The 21,311-nt window shown below is 37.5% G+C and overlaps 1 protein-coding gene across 1 annotated transcript in view; it reads right to left on the minus strand.

Annotated features, from left to right (window-relative positions):
* WWOX (WW domain containing oxidoreductase) overlaps window positions 1-12,432 on the minus strand; it is a 531,430-nt gene extending 518,998 nt beyond the window's left edge. The window contains exons 1-4 of the mRNA XM_040615101.1: window positions 12,286-12,432; window positions 9,624-9,688; window positions 8,311-8,368; window positions 6,960-7,138 (exon numbers count right to left, since the gene is read on the minus strand). Of these exons, the coding sequence (XP_040471035.1) occupies window positions 6,960-7,138; window positions 8,311-8,368; window positions 9,624-9,688; window positions 12,286-12,392 (409 nt within the window). The 5' untranslated portion in view covers window positions 12,393-12,432. The remainder of the gene's footprint in view (window positions 1-6,959; window positions 7,139-8,310; window positions 8,369-9,623; window positions 9,689-12,285) is intronic.
* Window positions 12,433-21,311: the final 8,879 nt, after the last annotated feature.

Here is a 21,311-nt window from a genome sequence, read left to right on the forward strand (position 1 = left end):
GGTACAAAGCAGTCCATTTTTGATTCCTTAAGAAGTAAAGGTGTTCTTTTTCATCATACTTTTCTTATCTCTCCATTGCCAAAAGATTTAGGGTATAGTGATGAAAGCTAGCCAGCATCTATTGGAGACTTCTCTATTAGAGATGGTCTCACAAGAAATTTAGATAAGCTTTAAAAGTCTAATTTCGCTCCTCTTACAGGTAGTAGCTTAAACAGCTAATTGAGTAATGGCTATTACTCAACTGGCATAAGAAATGCAGCAAAGCTGAACTACACCTGCCTCTACCAAGGCTCTGAACATAGGTTCTGCTTTTTAACTACAGGAAAGATTCAGAACAATACTGATACAAGAAGTGCTCAAGCACTACCACACAACATACAAAAACAACAGCTCAGAAATCAGGAATTCAGAAATTCTGAGGCTGTGCAATATGTCACTTACCCACTAAAACAAACTTTCATTAGCTTCTGCCAGGATGAAGGACAAAAGCAAGTAGCCAAAGCACAGTCTGGCCATGTGTATTGTATTGTTTATGTACAGGTTTACTTATTTTTTTATACTCCTTTGATAAACAGAAAAAAACCAAAAGTTACCAAAAATAACTTTTTTAATACAATAAAACGATTACACAAGAAAAATATCTTGGGACCTTCTGAATTAATATAAGCACTATATGCTTACTGAAAAGAGAGATTCCTAGTTTTCCAATAGTTTAAAGTTCTGTTTCCACCCTGACTGTCTAAGATCTTAGATGTTACTGGTCCCAGAATTAACACAGCAAATCCCACATCCCAGACCACTGAAACTTGTATTTTTTCCAGTAAGGGAGACAGAAAACTGGGAATTATTTCGGGAATAAAATAATTTAAAGAAGGGTAGCCGTTCTACATTGCTCACAGATGGAAAGTGTTCAAATAATGTCCCATATGAGAGAGATTTCTGAATGAGGTGCAGGTGATACAGTGAAATGCACATGATAAACTGCACGGCTATGTAATTTGTATTTATCACAAAAGCACCACCATGTGTGAACAAAATCTAATCATCTACATGTTACCATGATGATTAATACTAAGTAAATTACCAAGTTACCCACTGTCAAAATGTTACCTTCTACAGTTTCACAATGTTCAGTTATGATTGTGTATATATATAAACCCTCGCTGCAATTAACTGTGACATTTGATACTGGGAATACAGCTCATTAAATACGCAATGCATGTCAAAAGCTGCATAAGCTCTATTCTAATTGTTTTGAGCTCAAAACAGAGTTTAACTTTAAGGCTCTTCCCCTGATTTCATATGCCTGATCCTCAGTTACTGGCTACATGTGTTTAAGGGGGTAAAAATCAGCCATAGGTGTAGCATAAATCAACTCAAAAAGAAAGAATGAAAGAATATAGCTTCTAACTGTATTTTAGTAGTTAGAAGAAAAAAATTAAAGTAGGTTGCTCTGCATTTCCTTGGTTTGTAAAATCATTTTAATAAAGCATGCCATCTTCTGCTAAATTTACTGATTATTTTTAGTTGTAACTTAATCAGACTCAGAGTTTAAAAACGTAAGCGATATGCTATAACCTAACTTGCACAAGTTTTGCAATAACCATTTTTTATTACTGTCTTTCCACACCTAAAACATAATACACCAATAGACATCAGAAGAATAAAAGCTAAGAGAGAGAGGAATAAAGCAGGAAAGTTTTGGTTTATCATTTATAAATTAAAGGGCCAGTTACTCAGAACAACTTTTTAAATCGTAAAGCAGACGTTTAACTGTGATAAATTATAAGCACATTTCCCAACCTTCTGCATCAGTATGACAAAAGCTGCTAGTACTGAGGTTCTATACAAGAAATAAAAGAAATACAGTAACTTCTCACACCAGAAGTATATGCAGACTGAAAGCTCACTGGAGCAGTGACTCATCTTTTAAGTACTGATTAATAGTACCTCATACCCAACTTTTCTCCCAAGACCTCTTCATAGCAAAGCAGTAAAAGTGCCAGGAAAAAAAAAAAAAAAAAAAAAAGAAAGAGAATTCCATTTAACCAAACATTATTTCTTCAAAATAATTGTTGGTTAATATAAAACATTCCCACAATTATAAAGTTATATTCTTTACTCTGGTAAAACATAATCAAGAAAAGCAATATAGCAAGCTACATTATAGCCAAAGCTTCTGGATTTTCTTCAGTATTTGGAAAAAAAAAACGAAGCTGCTTGTTCTGGGCACCCCTCACAAAAGCAATTAACAGATTTCTTCTGACCTTCATATGGCAGAAAAATTAGAATTGCTGTTTGTGCAGTGGTTTGGTTGTTATCAATACAGTTCTGTGATGAAATCTTGGAAATGCATTGAGAAAAAGTCTACTTTGTGGAATCTGCCTGACTGCACAGAACATACATATTTTGCCCTTCCATAATATACTGCAATACTACTTACATTTCACTACTCATGCATACTCTAGCAGTCACAATAGGTTAGATACAACTGCACCTGATACGGAAAACAGAACACATTGCAGTTTCAAGGTCATACAGCTATAAGAATCCTAAACCAGCTAGCAATATTTATACAAATCATAGAAAATTTCATCAGCTACACAACTGTCTCTTCAATACTAAATCCAATTATTACTATTTTTAAAAAATTTGTTTAATTTCAGGAGATTGCTTACACATGCAGTTGCAAATACCACATCTCCTCACAAAATTAAACCTAGATGAACAGATGACATGCTTTTTACAATTTCAAATTCTAGCCCTCATAATTAAGAACACAAACAACAAAATTACAGGAGCATTTACTAAAAACAGGAAAAAGCACCAGGTCTCTTTTGTTTAGTATTTTCAAAGAGCAACACAGCCCTCTAGTGGAAAAATTAGAAAGTATGACTTTTATTCATACAAGAAGCATGCTAGGGAAGTATTTTCTGTGTAACTTAACTGATGCTAAGACCTTTAAAACAGAAAAACAATGCACACAAACTGCACACTATCTTCAATTCCTCACAGTGGAATAAGTCTTACTTTAAGAGAACAAACTGACAATTTACACTACTCATAATTAAATGTACATATAACAGTAATTAAAACCAGGAGGACTGACACAAACCAGCTAAACTGTTCAGTAACTCAGTCTTCTTTTTACTGTACCAACTTCACTGTGACCAAAAGTTACCTCAACTTCTAATGTGATAGTCAGACTAAAATTCTGATTAACCTTAAAAAAATATATCAGAAAAAAAAATCTAAAGAATTGGACTGCACTGGCAGAAGAAAAAGCTTCCAAAACAAACAAACAAAAAATTTTACTAATAACTCGATCTTCCATGATATCTTTATATTGTAAGAACAGAGTAATTATTTAACCTCTGGCAAGTTGCTAATGAAAACTAAGGAAGTGTTTTATAAATTTATTTTTTTTTTTAGTACTTTTTTTCCCCAAAACTTTTGACAGCAATTTTAAAGACTAGGTTAAGAAAATGGGTATGGAATCTCAGAAATTCTTACAGTCCATATTCCTAATCAGTAATAAAACAAACCACCACAGGGCAAACAGGGGTTTTTTACAGACATATTCAGAGAAGTTAATGGCATTGAAGTAACACTCGAGAAGCCAGTACGTGCAATAGCACTAAAACTCTACCACTGTTGAAGTCATCCAAAGTATTCCCTTAGTAATTAACTCACTCTATTTTTCAGAAGCTGAAGAGATTTTTCAACTATAAGAAAAATAAATGTTCCTGGCAAGCTATGTTAAATTCTTTGTATTAGATTCACAAATAAAGAGAACAAACTTCACATTCCATCTTTGTTGATCTGTTTTTAAACTTTTGTTCTCTTAAAGCAGTGTATATGGATGAATAATTAAAAAAAACCCAACATTTCTATGTTCATCCATCTTTCAAGGGATTCTCAGCATTTTCTAAAGTTTATCTTGAGCATCCAGTGATGCAGTAATTGAAAAAGCATTTTTCTGCATTTTGATAGCCTGCACTCTACTAGCTTACACCTTGATCTTTGTTCTACCCACCCTGAAATCAAGAATTTCTCAACAAATGTAGAGATACCATAATGTTAGTTGTAAATATACCACTGAAACTAATTTTGACAATGAAAGGGTTGAGCGATTATTTTTTTTCTCCTTATATTATTAAGTACAAATGCTCAACAATTAATACAGTCTTTTTCAGTCACTTAATGGACAGCAGTATTTCCCTGGAAATATTTAGACTTACATCTTAAAGAAAGCATGTCAGTCTTCTGAAAACACAGCAATAGTTTACTCCTCAAAATACTCAGTGAGAGAAATACTAGTCCCAAAACACATAAAGTTTAAAAGGAGTATCTACAACACAAAGTGGAGCACAGCACGGAAATCCTAAAATAACTGGTAAATAAACTCCAAAACTGGTAAGATTCCACTTGAGCTAGCTAATTAGTATTTCCACACAGAGACCCAAAGAATTGTGTAGACATATTAAAGCTCCAAGGAATCTCTACATTGCAATCCATTACATGACACTGACACATTCAAAGGAGTTTGCCAAGAGTCATAAAGTGTGGTTAGGAGTTAAGCTAAGACTGATACATTTTAAAAACTCAGACAACAGTTTCAAAAACTTCAAGTTCTGCCAATTATGTCCAAATTAATTAGACAAGAACATTATTAGCCAACCTCAAATGTGGAGCGTTTCCTTAACACTGAGGAGTTTGAACCTCATTTTTCTCCATCCAACAGGTCAATCACAAGTCATAACCAACACAAAATCAGCTCAGATTATGTCCTCTCAGAAGCCCTTAGAGCTAGGAGAAAAGAACATGGATTACATAAGCAGCGTAAACCCTGTAACTGCTTTCTCCTTAATCCATGCTCCACTGCAACTGGTAAGCAATCCATGCTCCACTGCAACTGGTAAGCAGTATCAGACCCAGAATCCAGGACTATAGCTATACTAAACGCAACACGGTATGCAAGAGTTTTGAGTTATATAGGCCATAACACCACCTTAATCACCTACTTGCTACATCATTTTCATACTTCTGGATTTCTTATATCCTAACCTCGTATAGCAGCACAAACCCAAGGCTCATTTCACTAATGCTTCCACTCTTCTTGTTATGCTTCTGACCAGGAGTGATATCCTTCCCTCACCTACTAACAGAAATCAAGGAAGTATATGTGTGTACATATAATCTGCCCACGTACATCACAAGCAAAGACCACCTGGTGCAAAGATACACTCACTTACTTGTGATGAATGCAGAGTATAAAGCAAGGGAGAAACAGTAAAAAAATCCTGACAAAATCATCCTATACCTTGGATTAATCTTTTGTCATATAAGAAACACTTTCAGCTCATTCAGCAACTCTGAATGGTAGCTCTTCTCCTGCCAAAAGAAAATCATAGAATCATAGAATGGCTTGGGCTAGAAGGAACCTTAATGATGATCATGTTCCAACCCCCGCCATCATCGTTAAAAAAATAAGAATCAAATCATTTGAGTCCCGGTAATTCTTAAGTGTTCTGAGACTGCGCGGTTGCATACAAAGCAAACTCTACTGCTGGATGCAATGTGAAGACATGCTGCACCAAGAATCTGGAATACAAACCTCACTTGAAACTACAAATTCCTCAGAGACAGGTAAGTACAACACTTGCTGCCCTAACTGCAATACTAATCTGTAGAAGCGTATCACACGACGACAGCAGGACAAGTGTTGTTAATGCCTAAATTGCAAGCCACAAAGCTCTAAATTCTTCATCTGACTCCTGTGGGATAACACTCCCTTAATTATTTAAGGGGTAATAACCAACAGAATTCAGAGTGATAAGTCCTGCTATTAACCCGTTTTCCAGAATGACTCTGAGGTTTTCCAGTGCCCTTATAAATGTGTTTGTGTCAAGATCCTGCATTAAAAAAAAAAAACTAAATAATTTGCATAAGGACTCTCAATATTGATCTAATCCCACCATAAAGAAAAACGCAAACCACAGAAAGGACCAAAAGACTAGCCGTTATCTAGGATTTAGGTAGACCCTCTCACTTACCAAAAAAGTTTAAATCAACACCAAACCACACCAGCGTCTTAATATTTGTGGCTCCTCCACACATTTAAGCCACAGAAAAAGACATAGGCTGCGCAGGTTGCCAAGTGGAACTTCAAACAGCCTAGCAAATTAAGTTGGCAAAGAAATCCTGTCTTCTGAGAAGAAAGGCAAAGCCCCTAAGCACCAAAGCTTCATTATAAAATGAAACAAAAGCAGCTAATTAGAATCTCTCATACTCACACCCTACAGAAGTAATACTATGTAACAGACACCTAAACAAGCTGAGTGTTTAAAAGGATTTACAAACCTGTTAGAAAATACAACTAGCAGGGATATCAAAAGGTCATAAACATTTTTTTTGCCCTAAAGAAGCATCAAACATGACATTCTGACAAAAGTTTATCACCAAGCTAACTTGAAAGTATCTTCAGACATAAAAATTCCACAGCTTCCTTAGAAAATCTTTACCTGAGTTCACTTGCTGCCATTAGAAACTTCTTCTGAATACTTTATCTGAACTCCCCTGCAGCGATAAAAACTTTATTCCCTGTCCTAGCCACCAAGACCATAAAAAGAAACTTCCCACCCTTTTCACAGCCATCCTTTATATATTCACATAATGTAAAATGCCTCCATTAATATTTTTCTCGACAAAAATCAATAGTTTCAGAACTTAATGTCTTTCCTGCAGCTCTCATCTAAGCTCCCAACTTACCACACTTTTTAGTAAAGTAGTATACAAACCTAAATAGTCTAACTAGAGGGTTTATATGGAAATAATGCAAACCAAGTTTGAATACCAAAAGTAGACAGATATTTAAACAACAAAGTAGCCTTTGATAGATTGTTTAATAGACAGTATGATAGATTGCCTATTTCACCTTATGTGTAATGTTAACCTACCTATACCCGAATTTGCTCCTGTGATTACAACCACTTTCCCACTCAAGTCACGACCCTGGAGTATTTCCATTGCAGTACTGTTTCCATCATATTTTTGTCTAGTAGTAGGTTTTACTGGATTATCTTCAACTGTAAAGGCCAGTCTTGGGTCAAGGTAGGTAGTCCTTTTGTTTATGTGGCTGTAAAAGAACATAAAAATTCAACTGCCTGGAACCTTCTGTACTCTGGGTTTAGATTTTAAATTTATTTCAATTACTGCTGTGTACAATTCCAGTGGATTATTTAAATTCCCAAAAATCAATTTTTTTTTCCTCAGTTTTATTAAAATGATCCCAGTTACTTTTTTATCAAACATTCTTCCAACTGTGACAGCATCCATTAATAATTGTATTCACATACTTCACAGCACCATTCTGAACTTCATGTGAACCCCTGACACAGAAAGCAGAACTTTGCCAAAGGAAAAACCTTATTATATTAGGGAAGATCATGTTCTCTTAGGAGCTCTATAAAAGAGGCCTACGCTACTCCCTTGAAACAATACACCAATAAGAAATATAGCTCAGTACTTTTTTCTGAAACAACTGAAAACAAATAGCTCCACATCAGCTCAGCAAATGGCACAATTTGGGTCAAGCTCACCTTTCTAAAACCAACTTTTCTTTTTCTTCAGACAATTATCAGAAAGTGACACTAAGCAACAACGTTCAGTATTCAGGACTGAGAGGTTACACATACTATTTTGGCCTGAGAATATTTGTCATTCTGCCAAGTCAGTTTAAGGTGAGTACCCCACTTTGACCCTGCCACTGAAAAAGGAAATGTTCCCAGAAATCTCTTTCTGCTTCTGTGAACTTCCTCCTCCCTCACCTTTCTAAAAATTTTTGCTAGCTCAGTCCCTGTGCTATATTCTTTCTGTGCTTTACACTGCAAGTGAGTCAGGGCTGCAGCAGTTTCGTTATCATCTTGTATGTTTAAAGCACTACTGCAACATTCATAATCAGCCACGAAATTCTGGATATGTTTTTAAAGTTACATGTACAGAGTTTATCCACAAAGGTATACAAACAAAATGAGCCTACATAAACTTTGCCTGAGGGTCAGCTCACATTTTTAGATGTGGATACATAAGTCACATCAATTTGCCACCCAAGCTTATATTTCTGTACACATAGAAGAATTCAGAAAACAACAAATGGGTGGCTAGACACTACAACTGTAATATCTGCATATGGATTCTGAGGTTGTACTTATTTCTTTGTCTTTCCAGCTGATATTGTCACAGTATAACTCAGAGACTGCCCAAAATGAAACACAGTTGTCCTACTCCTCCACGTTTTGACATACTTACTCTACAAAATAGACTTGTCCATTTTCATCAGTCTCCTGCTCCCATCCATACGGCAGACCTAGGAAATATATAAAACATTGTCTTTTTTCAGGCATTTAAGTACACTCAGACTTAAGTTTAAGTGATTTCTCAGACACATGTGGCAAAATTCTGCATTATTTCTGTAGATAAACTGCACTTGAACATCGGAACTTGAAAGAACTGCTTCCTTAATCACACACAACTGCACTCTAATAAAAGTAAAATACATAGGAGATCTGGTACAACTGTAATGACTCCATATTAAGTATAAAGATAATCTAATAATTCTTTATAAAGATTATTTCATCTTATAGCACAAGCCAGCAAAATGCAACCATGCCTACTATTACATATATGTCTATACTGCACAGTTTTGTATATATCCCTGATAAACAGTAAAAACACTGAATTAAATGTAGGAGTTAACATGTAACATATCAAAAGTTGGCAGATCAGAATGTGCATGTGGATATGGGATACGTTAACTCAAACCTAAATGATTCTATGAAGTTGGAAGGACAAATAAAAGAACAGAAATGATAAATCTTTACAAAACAAGACGTTATATAAAAGACCCTACAGAAGTACTTGACAGATAGCATTCCCCATGTTTCTAATCCTGGCCAAAAAGTATTAATTTATAATTCAATCAGCACAAAATCCACTGAAAACATTCCAGTATAGTCTCATTACCAATGCCAAAAGAAATATGGCTTGCCAACAGTATAGTAACCCTAGGTACACCACAGAGAATCTTCTGGGAAGATCCAATTTAAGGCATTGATCCAAGGTCCTTAAGAAGTCATATACCTTTGAAGTGTTCTGCAACACTGGCTGTCTTGTGTTCTGGCACAAAAATTCAACTGGGTTAGGAAAAACAAGTAAAATGAAAACTAATGGGACTACCTCCTGTGCCAGGGATATTCTCTGATGAAATATATTCTTTGAAGAATATAATCCAGCTATAAACATTATCTGATGGACACCAGGATATCAGTACCCAATCAGAGAATTCCAGCCTTTGACTATATGTTTTACAAGCCACAGTAAAACAATCCCTACACCTTGGAATTAGTACTTTGGCTTTACAGAGCAACATGGGAAAGCCATAAAACTGCAAGATGATCACCCTACAGAGACACAATCACATAGGTAAAACCCCACTGAAACCAGCTGTATTTTGCAAGCTCAGTTTCCCTAGGTGATCAGTGTCAAAATGAAATCTAGTTCCTGCACAGACTCTAACTGACGTTTATAACAATTTCAGTTCATTACAAAAACTTAAAACAAACCTCCTGCAACACGTTTCCTCTTCCCAGATTTAGGATGTTCCCACTGTGTTTTTTCTTCCAGGTGGCTGTAGGAAAAGAAAAGTTTAAGACTTTAAAAAATTGCTTAATAATTTGTATTGTAATCTAAAATTTTTGTTTTCATGCAGTTTATTTTTTTAAAAAGACGGTTCAGAAAATGGCTTGCCTTCCACAGAGAAAGAAACACATCAGTCCCTTGTTTAACAAAGGTCAAAACTGCTGTTAGAAGTTATCAGGCTTCCATAGTGCCACAGTTCTGAAGGAAAAGTAACTAGCCAGAAAGCGTAGGAGTCTACAAAATTTCAAATAAATATTTGACTTCCAATCTAAGTTTTCTTGCTTTAGATGAGAAGAAAGAAGACCTAAAAGCCATTAAAGAATAACAACAACAGACTCAGAAAATGTCTCAAAAAGATGGTGATCCTTGGCAGGAAAAAGGAAGAAAGAAGCAAGAAAATTTATCAGAAACTAGTAGAAATAATATTAGGAAATTTTCAAATGGCAAAAGCATCTTTCTAAAACTCCTGTCTAGTAACATTGATTTGCAAGCTATAAGGTAAATAAGTTTGGATTTCTACATGAGCAATTGCAGCTTTGGACAGGTAAGTTTATCCAAAGGCCTAGACTATCAGGCTATTTATTTAATGTGGGTGAAAATGGTACCACATTTCTTCTTCTAATTCAGAGATTTTATTCATTTAAATCACTGTAACAGAATTAATACACTGACAAGGTTTTCTGCGCTACAGACTAATAAGCAAAGTGATGTGCACATAAATGTCTTAATGTACCCAAAGTGCCAAAATCAGGTTGGATATTAAAATCTTATCTTCCACTAAATATTTTAAAATAATAACCAAGTTTTTATATTGAGTCAGGCAGGGATTACTTGAAAGTGCCCAAATCGACAGCTGCCCAAGTAGGAAATAAAGATTAACAGCATTCTTGAATAACATAAACAAATAATCACTAAACTACAGATCTAGTACCAACAACAACTTACACACAGCAAGTAACTTTTCCTTCTTACAATCATGCAGTTAGCCCACAGCAACAGCATACCGTATTACAAGAATCACAGCTGGTGGTCCAAGACTCAGTAAGTACATCTTTGTGACCTGTAGTAGCACTTGAACTTCAGGACACTCATACACTAAAGACACCAGATTCCCAGTTACTCCTCTCTGATGTAAGATATATAACCAAATTACCACAGCTTGACAAACAAACACACACACGCTGAGCTCTGGCAACTAACTGTGTGCACACCTAACTCATCACAAAGGCCTTTAAAAGTCTTAAACCAAAGCAACCCTATTCCATCTAAGTTTAAAGTTCATATTGTTGATGAGGTTTAAAAGCAAGTTTCCAGAATATGCAGAGGTATCGTAGATATAAAGCTTATATTAAAGGTAGCAGCAGTGTAACACCTCTTCACATCAAATTTTTTTAGACACAGAGAGCAAGACTTTCAGCTAGTAAAGACCTACTACTGTCATGTCATTCATTAAATTGAATCAGTTAAGTTTCACAACAGTTACAAACCACAGCTGTTGAAATGTTTGTGTAGACAGTACTCTGTAATATCTTGTTTTGTCAATTTGCTACTTTCACTAGGCAATCCCTTTCTGAGTGAGCTTTTGAAGTCAAAGGAAATATACCAACGCTTGACTTAAGAAAAACATCTAGAAAGAACCTGCAGTGTTTACAAACCAAGCACAGCTAAACTAAAGCATTCTGTCCAGTGCTTGGAGAACAGAACTTGGGAGGAAGATGCCAAATTGCCACTGGCGAGAATGCACTATACTTTCCCCCCTTTTTGTGGAAGGGATTAAATCTTGCAGCTTTAAACACCCTGAAACAGAATTCCCAGTTCAGCATGGCTACAGAAACCACCAGAAGAGAAAAGATACAAATATATATCCCCAAAAGTTAGTTAGCCCTACAGTACATCCCCTTTTGCAACCTGCAAGGATGCAATCGTTTTCAGAATGGCAGAAGCCAGATGGTGCCAAATGCAAATTTTCATCGCTTGTTGAAGCTGTGGTATACCGATGAGCTGCGGGAAAGTATTTATAGCTTTTAACTTCTATTGTACCCGTTTCCCCTCTACTCCTACAAGGAGGAAAACTAAGAAAACTCCGATATTGTGTGAGGCTCAACTGCCCATCCTATGGGTATCACCCACAGACCCCCGATGTGTACTGCAAAAGCAACAGCTGGTGCCACTCGCTCTCGGAGCCGCTCCAGCATCGCTCCCACGCGGGCAGGGGGCTGCTGCTGCCCGGCGGCGCTCAGCACCGCGCAGCCCGCCCCGCCCCGGTCCCGCTCCCGCCGCCCACCGGCACCGGTGGGGCTCAGCACCGGGAGGCCGCCGCGGGGGGGGGGGGGGGGCGAGGATAGCCCGCACTCGGCGCTCCCAGGAGTCAGGAAAGCGGAAACCGAGTCTCAGGGGAACGGGTCCCGGCTGCGGCCCCCGCCGCCTCACGGCGGCAGCTGGCCCCTGTGGGAAAGGGCGGGAAATGGCGGGTCCTGCCCCCCGCCCCCGCGCTGAGGGGCAGCACCGGCGGCCCCACGGATGCCGCCCCAGGGCGAAGGGGCAGGTGGGCGAAGGGCTGCGGGCGGACTCGCCCCCCTCCCTTACTTCGCGTAGTAAACCCAGCCGTCCTTGGTGGTGCGCTCCTCCCAGCCCGGCGGCAGCTCCTCCTCGCTGTCCGTGTCCTCCAGCCCCGCGTACTTCAGCGCCGCCATTGGGACGGGCGCCCCGCGCCGCCGCCAGCCAGCGGGCGCGCGCCACACCGCCCCTTCCGGCCGGGCTGACCAATGGCGCGGCGCGCCCGCCCCGGGGCACCATGGGAAGCGTAGTTCGCTGCCGCGGGGCGCAGGGGGGAGCCGGGGGCGCTGCCCTCGGGCAGCGGCTGAGCAGCGGCTGCGCCCTCAGCCCTGTTGGGTCGTAGCGGTGTTACTGAGTTTTAACAAACCCCTAAGGGGCCCTGGATTGAGTTGACATCGTCATGGATGGCACAAGAACCTCAGATTTTGGGAGCCCTAGGTGTTTCCAGCCCTCTGTTTCCAGAGACAGGTACGAATACACAGCAAGGTGGCAGAAAGCAATGAAAAATGAACTGTTCTTTAAGCTTTTTACCATTAGTTGCCACTTCCTGATCTCTGGGATGAGACTCTCGATTGTGACCGTGCTAGTCAGAACTCCTCTGTGTCGCTTTCCTCGATGAGGGAGGCCTGCCTGGAAGGGAGTACCTCGCTGCCGGGAGCACCCACCGCAGGAGGCTGCGGGCCGCTTCCCCCACCCGGCTTCACAGGCCCCATTGCCAAGCCTGTGTCACCCGGCGACATAAGTACCGTCAGCTGCAAAGACTGAAGCATCCCAGGTCAGTGAATCGACAGCAACCTACAGGTCCTGGCGGCTGGAGTCCAGGCAGCCCACTTTGCAGGTGTGACACGCAAAAGACCCTGTCTGTTAGCATTACTCAGCTGGCATAGCACACATCCCAGGCCCACCTCAGTGCTTTTGGTCCCGTACCCGTATGCTGACATATTCCTACCTATATATATAACCAGACCCAACTGTCAGCATTTGTAGCAGCGTCTTCCCGTTGTCAGGTCCTTTGGCAGGTGTTACAAGCCAAATAAAGCCCAGCGGACTGTTGGACAGAGCCTGTAATCCGTGAGGACTGCACCAGGTGGCAGTGCAACCTCACAAAAGCAGTGGAGTGCGCTGACTCCTTTGGGTAACATTTTCATGCACTATTTGAGACACTGACCTACACGGCTCGCTCACCCCCCACTAATGGCATGCGTATCTGTCTAGAAAAAGCAGCCTGAACTTTTTTCTGCCCTGCTGCTCCCGTTGCTTTACAGGTTCCCCTGAGGAATTACACCTCCTAAATTATCTCCTCCTGCTACAAATAAAAACTCATGCATCATCAAAAGCCAACTTTCATGCAAGTATTGCTGGGAGTAGTAAAACAGACTGTGACCATACTATCTTTGGTAAACATATGAGAAGGGAAACTTCAGCGACACACTCACTTCTGGTCCAGGAAGCTGCTGAAATACTCCATGGGTGAATGAGTGGAGAGATGTGCCAGGTCTCAAGAAAATACATCATTTAAGTCAATATTTGTAGTTCAGAAAAGTATATTAATCTAGCAGTAGTACTGTAGGAAAAGGTAGGTTTTAGTTCTCTTCCTGTTGCTGTCTGCTAGGATTCAGCACCCAGCATTCCATGAATTGCATTCAGTGGGATCATGGAGATCATTTGTCTGACAGTTTTCCTATCACATCTGTATTGCATGAAGTACGCGTTATGTCCTAAATGTAAAGAGCAGCATTGCAGTATTTCAGTGCAAAGGGTGTATGGTGTACTTTAGATTAGAAAGAGAAATAGAATCTCAAAATTAAGCATATATATGTGTGTATGTGTATATACCCATTTAATAGGACCACTGCCTTTCATGTAGAAATATTTATTGAATGAAAAAGCAAAGGCTTTGTTTGACAGATCAAGGTGGGTATTAACAGATTGTTTTTAAGTCCGTGGTACGTGAGTAATATGACACCACAGAAGTCCTATGTGTTTATATTGTTTTCAGTACAGTTTGTTTCTACAAAAAATATTTAAGAAATGCCACACTTCCGTCTCTGAAAACTAATAATCAATAGAGACTCCAACAGTTATGATACTTTACACAAACATTTCTTCCTCTCTACTTTAAAACTCCTCCTACTTTTCAGGTTTTCACTTGGGGGGGTGGTGAAAGTCACAAGTTTTGATAATTTGGTGACTTGTGTTATTTACTTAATTGTTTCAAAGAATGTTGAAATTCAACCATGTATTTCAATTTCAAATTCTGGCAAATGGAAGATTAATTCCCTTTCAAAGGTCAGAGAAGTCCTTTGCTATCTTTACAGCTTTTTCTTTTTACATTGATTACCTACATATCTTAACTAAATAATAAAGATTACATCAAGAAACATCATGGGGACAATATGGCATTTAGGTATGACTTCAGTGGTGGTCCGTGCAAGTTCAGGTTTCTGCCCATCTGTACTAAATTGCAGAACTAGTTCTGTTAGGTTTCTCAAATGACAGAAAGCAATGGCCATGATTTCTGTAAGAGCAGGACTCTAACTTTAGGACACGGATTAAGGCCTGTAACAGTTTTGCCACAAATTAAGACACTTTTTAGATCCTAAAATCATAGGGGTAATGCAGTCTTCCTCCTTATCACTTCCTCCCCATCAGGTAGGTCTGTGTTAGGAAAGTAAGAAATTGTATATAAATTGACTGAGTGTACACACTTATCCTTGGCGTGTACAGTATGTGCATTGTTCTGGCTGTTATTTGGGGGGTTGGGTTTTGTTTGGATTTTTTGTAATAGCAGTTGCATAAAGTTACTATCCATTTTCTTGCACTGCAGAAAAAGAATGAGTCTCTGTTATTACAGTGATCTCAGTTGTCATGTTCATACAGTCGGAGTAGTAAATAATCCATTTTGCTTAAAAACTTTTGTCACTTGCTTTCAGAGTCATATTTTAGCATATATGCTTCAAAGACATCATTCTGATACATTGCTGCAGCCATCCTCTAAATTAATTTTTCTGATGATTCTAAGCCTCACAGACCAAGATTAATTCCATAGCCTGCCAGAAAGTGGATAAATTAAAACAAGAAGACATTTAGAAATGGTTATTGATTTGACAATAACATAAATGTCACTTAGAATCTTAATCTCATTTTCTGTTAGCTGTCTTTAAACTATCAAAATCTAATGTATTTCTCTAGCTTCTCCGTGAGAAACACTGACAAAGATTTGGTCGTACAGTTACACTGGCAAGGCTAAGGCAGCAAAGGCGTAACATTTCCTTAACACTAGTCACAGGCTTATATGCTTTGCTGAATCATGGCCATTGTCTGTCAGAGATCTGAGCACTGATTTATCTGACAAGGATTTAGGCACTGAGAGTTATCTGGATGAGAGAAAAATAATTGTGACATATTGCAAAAGCATCCAGATGACACAGCAAAAAGGTTGATTTACCCTTTTGATAGAGCATGTGTCTACTTGTTAGAAATCATGATTCAGGAATATGACAAAAATCTGAGCAGCCCTCAGATCATAATTTTTCAGCAGCTGGCAAAACATGTTTGCATAGGCTACAGCTGTTTCTTTCCAGGTGAAAATTTCTTTCCTGGTGAAAATTCTGCCTCAGTGACTCATGCCTTTCTTACCTCAGCATTAAAGCAGTGCAGTCTGCATAAAACTATGATTTTAATTCACTGGGACATGATAAATGAATATTTGAGCTACTGCATAGTGTGGATGTGCCATGTCCTTCAAGGGAGCTTTTTTTTTTTTTTTTTTTTTTGTGTGGAGTTAAACTCAGCTTTCCATAAAAATGTTTACAAGGTCACTTTTTACTTTCTTTCAAGTTACGAAACCTGTTCAAACTTTCTAAATCCCTGAGTTTTTACCCAAGTTTACTTTTTGAGATTTCAATAATCTTATCCTTCTTCCTTACATATAATAATACATTTTTCGACATAACTTCAAAGTTAATAAGATTCAAATAGGCCTTGTGTTGATGATCTAGTTTCCTCTGAAAACAACATAAAGAACATTTTGCCTACGGAATCTGTGTGAAACGTCTGTGAAAACTAGAGAGCTGGAACCCCAGTCATAAGAGTTTCCGTGACGTGGGGTTTTTTATAATAATATTTCCAGAGAAAACAACATAGAGTAAGGTGCAAAAAAATGTGGCATACAATCATGCCTTGAAATGCTTGAGGAATCGGTAACCTCTGATGCACTGTATCTGAATATTGTAAAGTCTACCTTTACACTTAATCTAATATTAATTTATTCAGAACATGCACAGTGTAGAAATTAATGTGCAGGGTTATATTAGATGTTCTTACCTGCATATTCTGATATTTTATTAATAGAAATATTAAAATTGTTCAACATTATTAAGAAAATAATGGAATATAGGAAGATATATTTACGGTTTGGTTATAAATGTTATAAAGGACAAGATTTTTTTTCTTATTATTCACCTTCCAAGTAAGGACTTTCTGCCACTTTCCAGCAGCAAACCTTAACCACTGCAGAAAAGTAAAAGTCAAATAATTCAAAGGATAAGGCAGCATTCAGCCAAACTTTCAGTCTATATATATGTTATTTCTAGAGCTTATAGGTTTTGTCTTATACACTAGTATTTTTTCATGCTATTTGTTTCTTTCTAAGGTTTAAATATCCTTAGCCTGGAGTGCTCTGGTTCAACCAATAGTGGTACTTACAAGGACAAATACACTGATAATAAAGCATTTCCTTTCTTGCACATTGCATGATCTTTTTTCCATACCTTTATATGTATATCAGCATGCATAAAAGCCTGTAAGATAAATTCTAGTCTTACCAGTGTCAAAATTCATCATTCTGGCAATTTTGTCTTCTGCAATGACATTGATCCCCTCATTGAAGGCAGTTGTAAACCTCCTGAGAGACACCATATCTCAGTTAGTCTCCTGCTACGTTGGATGTAAACCGAAGTCAGTTCATTCACCCTGTATTCTATATCCATCTCGAAGTCATTAAAAGATTGATGGAATATTCTTCCTGAGCTAGTTAAAAAAAAAGAACAAACAATAGTCAAGTCTCCCTTAGGTACAAAACCCATATTTGAACATACAGAGAAGTATTTACTCACACCTACTAAGTAATTATTCATCTTTCAGAATGCAAAATTGGACAGTGATAAGCTAGGGAAAAAAAAAAAAAGAAAAAAAAGAAAAAAGAGAAATGGAAGTCAGCTATCTAAACTCCTTTAAACATTTGGCTTTAATTGCTTTGCACAGACAAGAAAGCAAGAGGTAAATAAGATTAATCAGTAAAAGAACAGATTAATGGTAAAGTTCTTATACCGCGATGCAATGAACACTTTTATTCACTCTTTGCTTTGCAATGTCTCTCTGAGTTCAGGAATACTACTCATATATCTAAACTTAAACATGGAAATGTTTGCAGCATCAGACCTAAAGGGTATAGGAGAACATCTGGTTCATTTTTTCATTGTTAGTCTCGCTTCTACCTGACGCAATGGTGAGAAGCTAGAATATGCATGTGCAACATCACTGGCAATGGAAGAAGCAGAATTACCAGTATATTTTAAATGAAGATGAGAACTGATACTTGATCACAGACATGAAAAAGATGAAGGTTTCATTCTGAGAGATTTAAAAGCATTCAGATGATTTGTCTCTAATTACTCAGGAGAAATCAAAGAGATGGAGCATAACTAAAAGAAAATAGAAAAACCATTATAACAGTTTATGAATATTAATCACCAGTTCACGTTCTTAATCAAATTAGCTATCATTCCTGATTAATTCTTTAATGAGCTTCTTCACACTCATAACAATGGATGCAGTCCATGCACAATGAATACATTTCAAACATAGATATTGTTTAGATAAAACTCTAGCCTTTTTCTTAGAAAAAATGTTCTTTGTTAAAAACTCTTCTCTCCTAAAATTATTTCAGCAGAGTAGCCATTGTAACTAAGTAACTGCAAGCTTCTTTTCTTGATCTAGCATGTAACTGACCAAGAATGCTTGATTTATGAAAACAACTCATTAGAATAAATACTGAGCACTGATGATATGTAATTACTTTACAACACTACAGAAGAAAAGGTATTATTTAGATACAGGATCAAGAAGATCACATAGAAAAGACTTTATCCCCACTAAACAAAACATTCTAATCCACTTTCAAACTGCTAAGAAAAAAATAGAACTGCTACAAAGAAAAATAGTATTTCTGATAAATTTTACAAAAATATTGTAACAGATATTTTTTTTTCATAGGCTGGCTGCTGGATTATGTAAAGGAAAACCAGGACTGATATGTCAGAGAAGTTAGTGCAGTATGAACTACTGTAAACCTATTTTGGAAATACCCTGAAAAATCTTGAGCTGATTCTGATCTTGCTTAAGCTATTGAGAAATGACATAGTGACATTTCACTAGTGAGAGATTTGAATCCAGCTTATATTTTAAATTAAATTCAGTGTATAATACATTTGCATATAAAGAAGTATCATAAATTCTTCTACACCTTCATTTCAGTTATCGTTGGATCACCATACACTGTATATCTGTTTAAAAGTCTTGCTTTCACTTTCTTCTCTCTCTCCAAATCTCTAACAGTCATCCCAGTGAAACACATCACATGTGGTTTCCAGTAAGAACCATTTTCTTGGTAGGAGTACAGCAATTCTTCCCCCATGCATGTTACATACAACACTGTAACAGCATTTCAAGCTGTCTGATAGCACTTGATTTTAAAGATACTTCATGACTAATCCACTTTCAAACTGCTAAGAAAAAAATAGAACTGCTACAAAGAAAAATAGTATTTCTGATAAATTTTACAAAAATATTGTAACAGATATTTTTTTTTCATAGGCTGGCTGCTGGATTATGTAAAGGAAAACCAGGACTGATATGTCAGAGAAGTTAGTGCAGTATGAACTACTGTAAACCTATTTTGGAAATACCCTGAAAAATCTTGAGCTGATTCTGATCTTGCTTAAGCTATTGAGAAATGACATAGTGACATTTCACTAGTGAGAGATTTGAATCCAGCTTATATTTTAAATTAAATTCAGTGTATAATACATTTGCATATAAAGAAGTATCATAAGTTCTTCTACACCTTCATTTCAGTTATCGTTGGATCACCATACACTGTATATCTGTTTAAAAGTCTTGCTTTCACTTTCTTCTCTCTCTCCAAATCTCTAACAGTCATCCCAGTGAAACACATCACATGTGGTTTCCAGTAAGAACCATTTTCTTGGTAGGAGTACAGCAATTCTTCCCCCATGCATGTTACATACAACACTGTAACAGCATTTCAAGCTGTCTGATAGCACTTGATTTTAAAGATACTTCATGACCCAATTAAGAATATCCATATGCTCGGCATGAGTGACGCTGTACCTCTTAAAAAACATCTACAAATACAGGGGAAAGAGACCAACTATCTAAATTCAGCTGGATTTCATTTGTATCACAGATGACCTTCTACAAAATAATCTATCATGCAAATCTTGATGTAAGGCCACCTATAACAACAAAATCATGGCAAAACAGTTCTTAGGGCATGCATGGGTTATGGCAAGCTAGTCAGTAGGTTTAGACAGAATAGAAAAAGGCTCTTCATGTAAGGCTTATTGTGTGAGAGAAGGGGTAGAAAGAAGACTGGCAGCACAGACTAGTGACAAGCACCTTGTTTTTGTAAAATTTCTTCGCCAACAACTAGTCTTGTTTGTTTGTTTGAATTTAAATGGTCTACAGTCTCACAGAGCTGCAGAATCAGCTTTGTCATCTAAATAAAATAAATTAAATAGCATGAGGCCTAATGCATGTCCCTGAAGCAATTCACTGGGTACTTCTCCTCAGTGGTCTATTATCTTCTGTTTATGGTCCGTCAGCCAATTTTTGTTCTGCCTGAAAATCAATCTGAATTCAGTAAAAAGCTAGCAGTACATTCATTTACATTCCTGACATCTACTGATTCTGTAATTCAGTAACAAAAGAGCAGTCACAGTTGCTTAATCTACTAATTTAGTGTTAGGATGATCTAATGAGAACAAAAGCATTTATGGAAGTGCAAATTAATGGATACATTGGATTTCATTTCAAATGTTACATAATGGCCTGGAAAACACAGTGCATTTCACTGAATGGTATGTCACTATCACAGAAAAAATTCCAAATGCCTAAAATCTCATGTTGGCATAAATTAGATGGATTTTTAAAAGGTTTTAAGTTATTGAGTGTTGAATGTTGTGGAACGTTAGGTCTTAGGTCTGAATGTACTCTTAAAAACCTGGTCATGAGTTCCCTTGAAAGTCTAGCTTTTATTGTACAAGATGTTTGAATTAAGGTATTCACCTTTCCTTACTGAATAAGAATATATGTTCTGTGGTTTTGAAGAGGGACCAAAGGGGAAGTTAATTCCAAAAATAGTCAGTGCTTATGCAGCCTTTAAAAATGAAAAATAGATCTTTAAAGAGTAATGGTTAACAATGTGCCCTCATTAGTCATGTTTAAATTGCTTTTCTTGGCACAAAACAGTTCCATACTGGAGCCTTTATTCTGTAACTGGAGAGAATCTATCATTTTAAATCTCTAATCAAAGTCACAAAACTTTCACAATTACTCTATCTTCAGTGGCAAAAATGAAACTTCCAAAACACGTTAATAAAAATCTTCAATCACACAGTTTTGTATCCCTAAGTCAGACACAAGACTCTAATGGGGATCTTCTGCTACAAATACTCAACAAGTGTTTGGAGTACTCAAATGTAGTACATGACAGTGTTAAAAAGCAGATCTCAGCCCTCGCAGCTAAAGATCATATTCCTGAACGTTTTTCACATCATTCATCAGCTTCTAATAACAAGTGTGACTCCTTTGGGAGCAGAGCTTGATAACATACTATTTAACTTTTTCCTTAATAAAAACCAATTGTATCTTGATCTTACAGAAGAATGTGAGGACTTGTCCTAGTTCCTGACACAAGAGGGAGAGCAGAGATGCCTATATAGAATACATATCACTGTCGAGCAAGAAAGTGG

This window comes from Falco naumanni, chromosome 15 (assembly GCF_017639655.2).
Source record: "Falco naumanni isolate bFalNau1 chromosome 15, bFalNau1.pat, whole genome shotgun sequence".
NCBI classification, from domain to species: Eukaryota; Metazoa; Chordata; class Aves; order Falconiformes; family Falconidae; genus Falco; species Falco naumanni.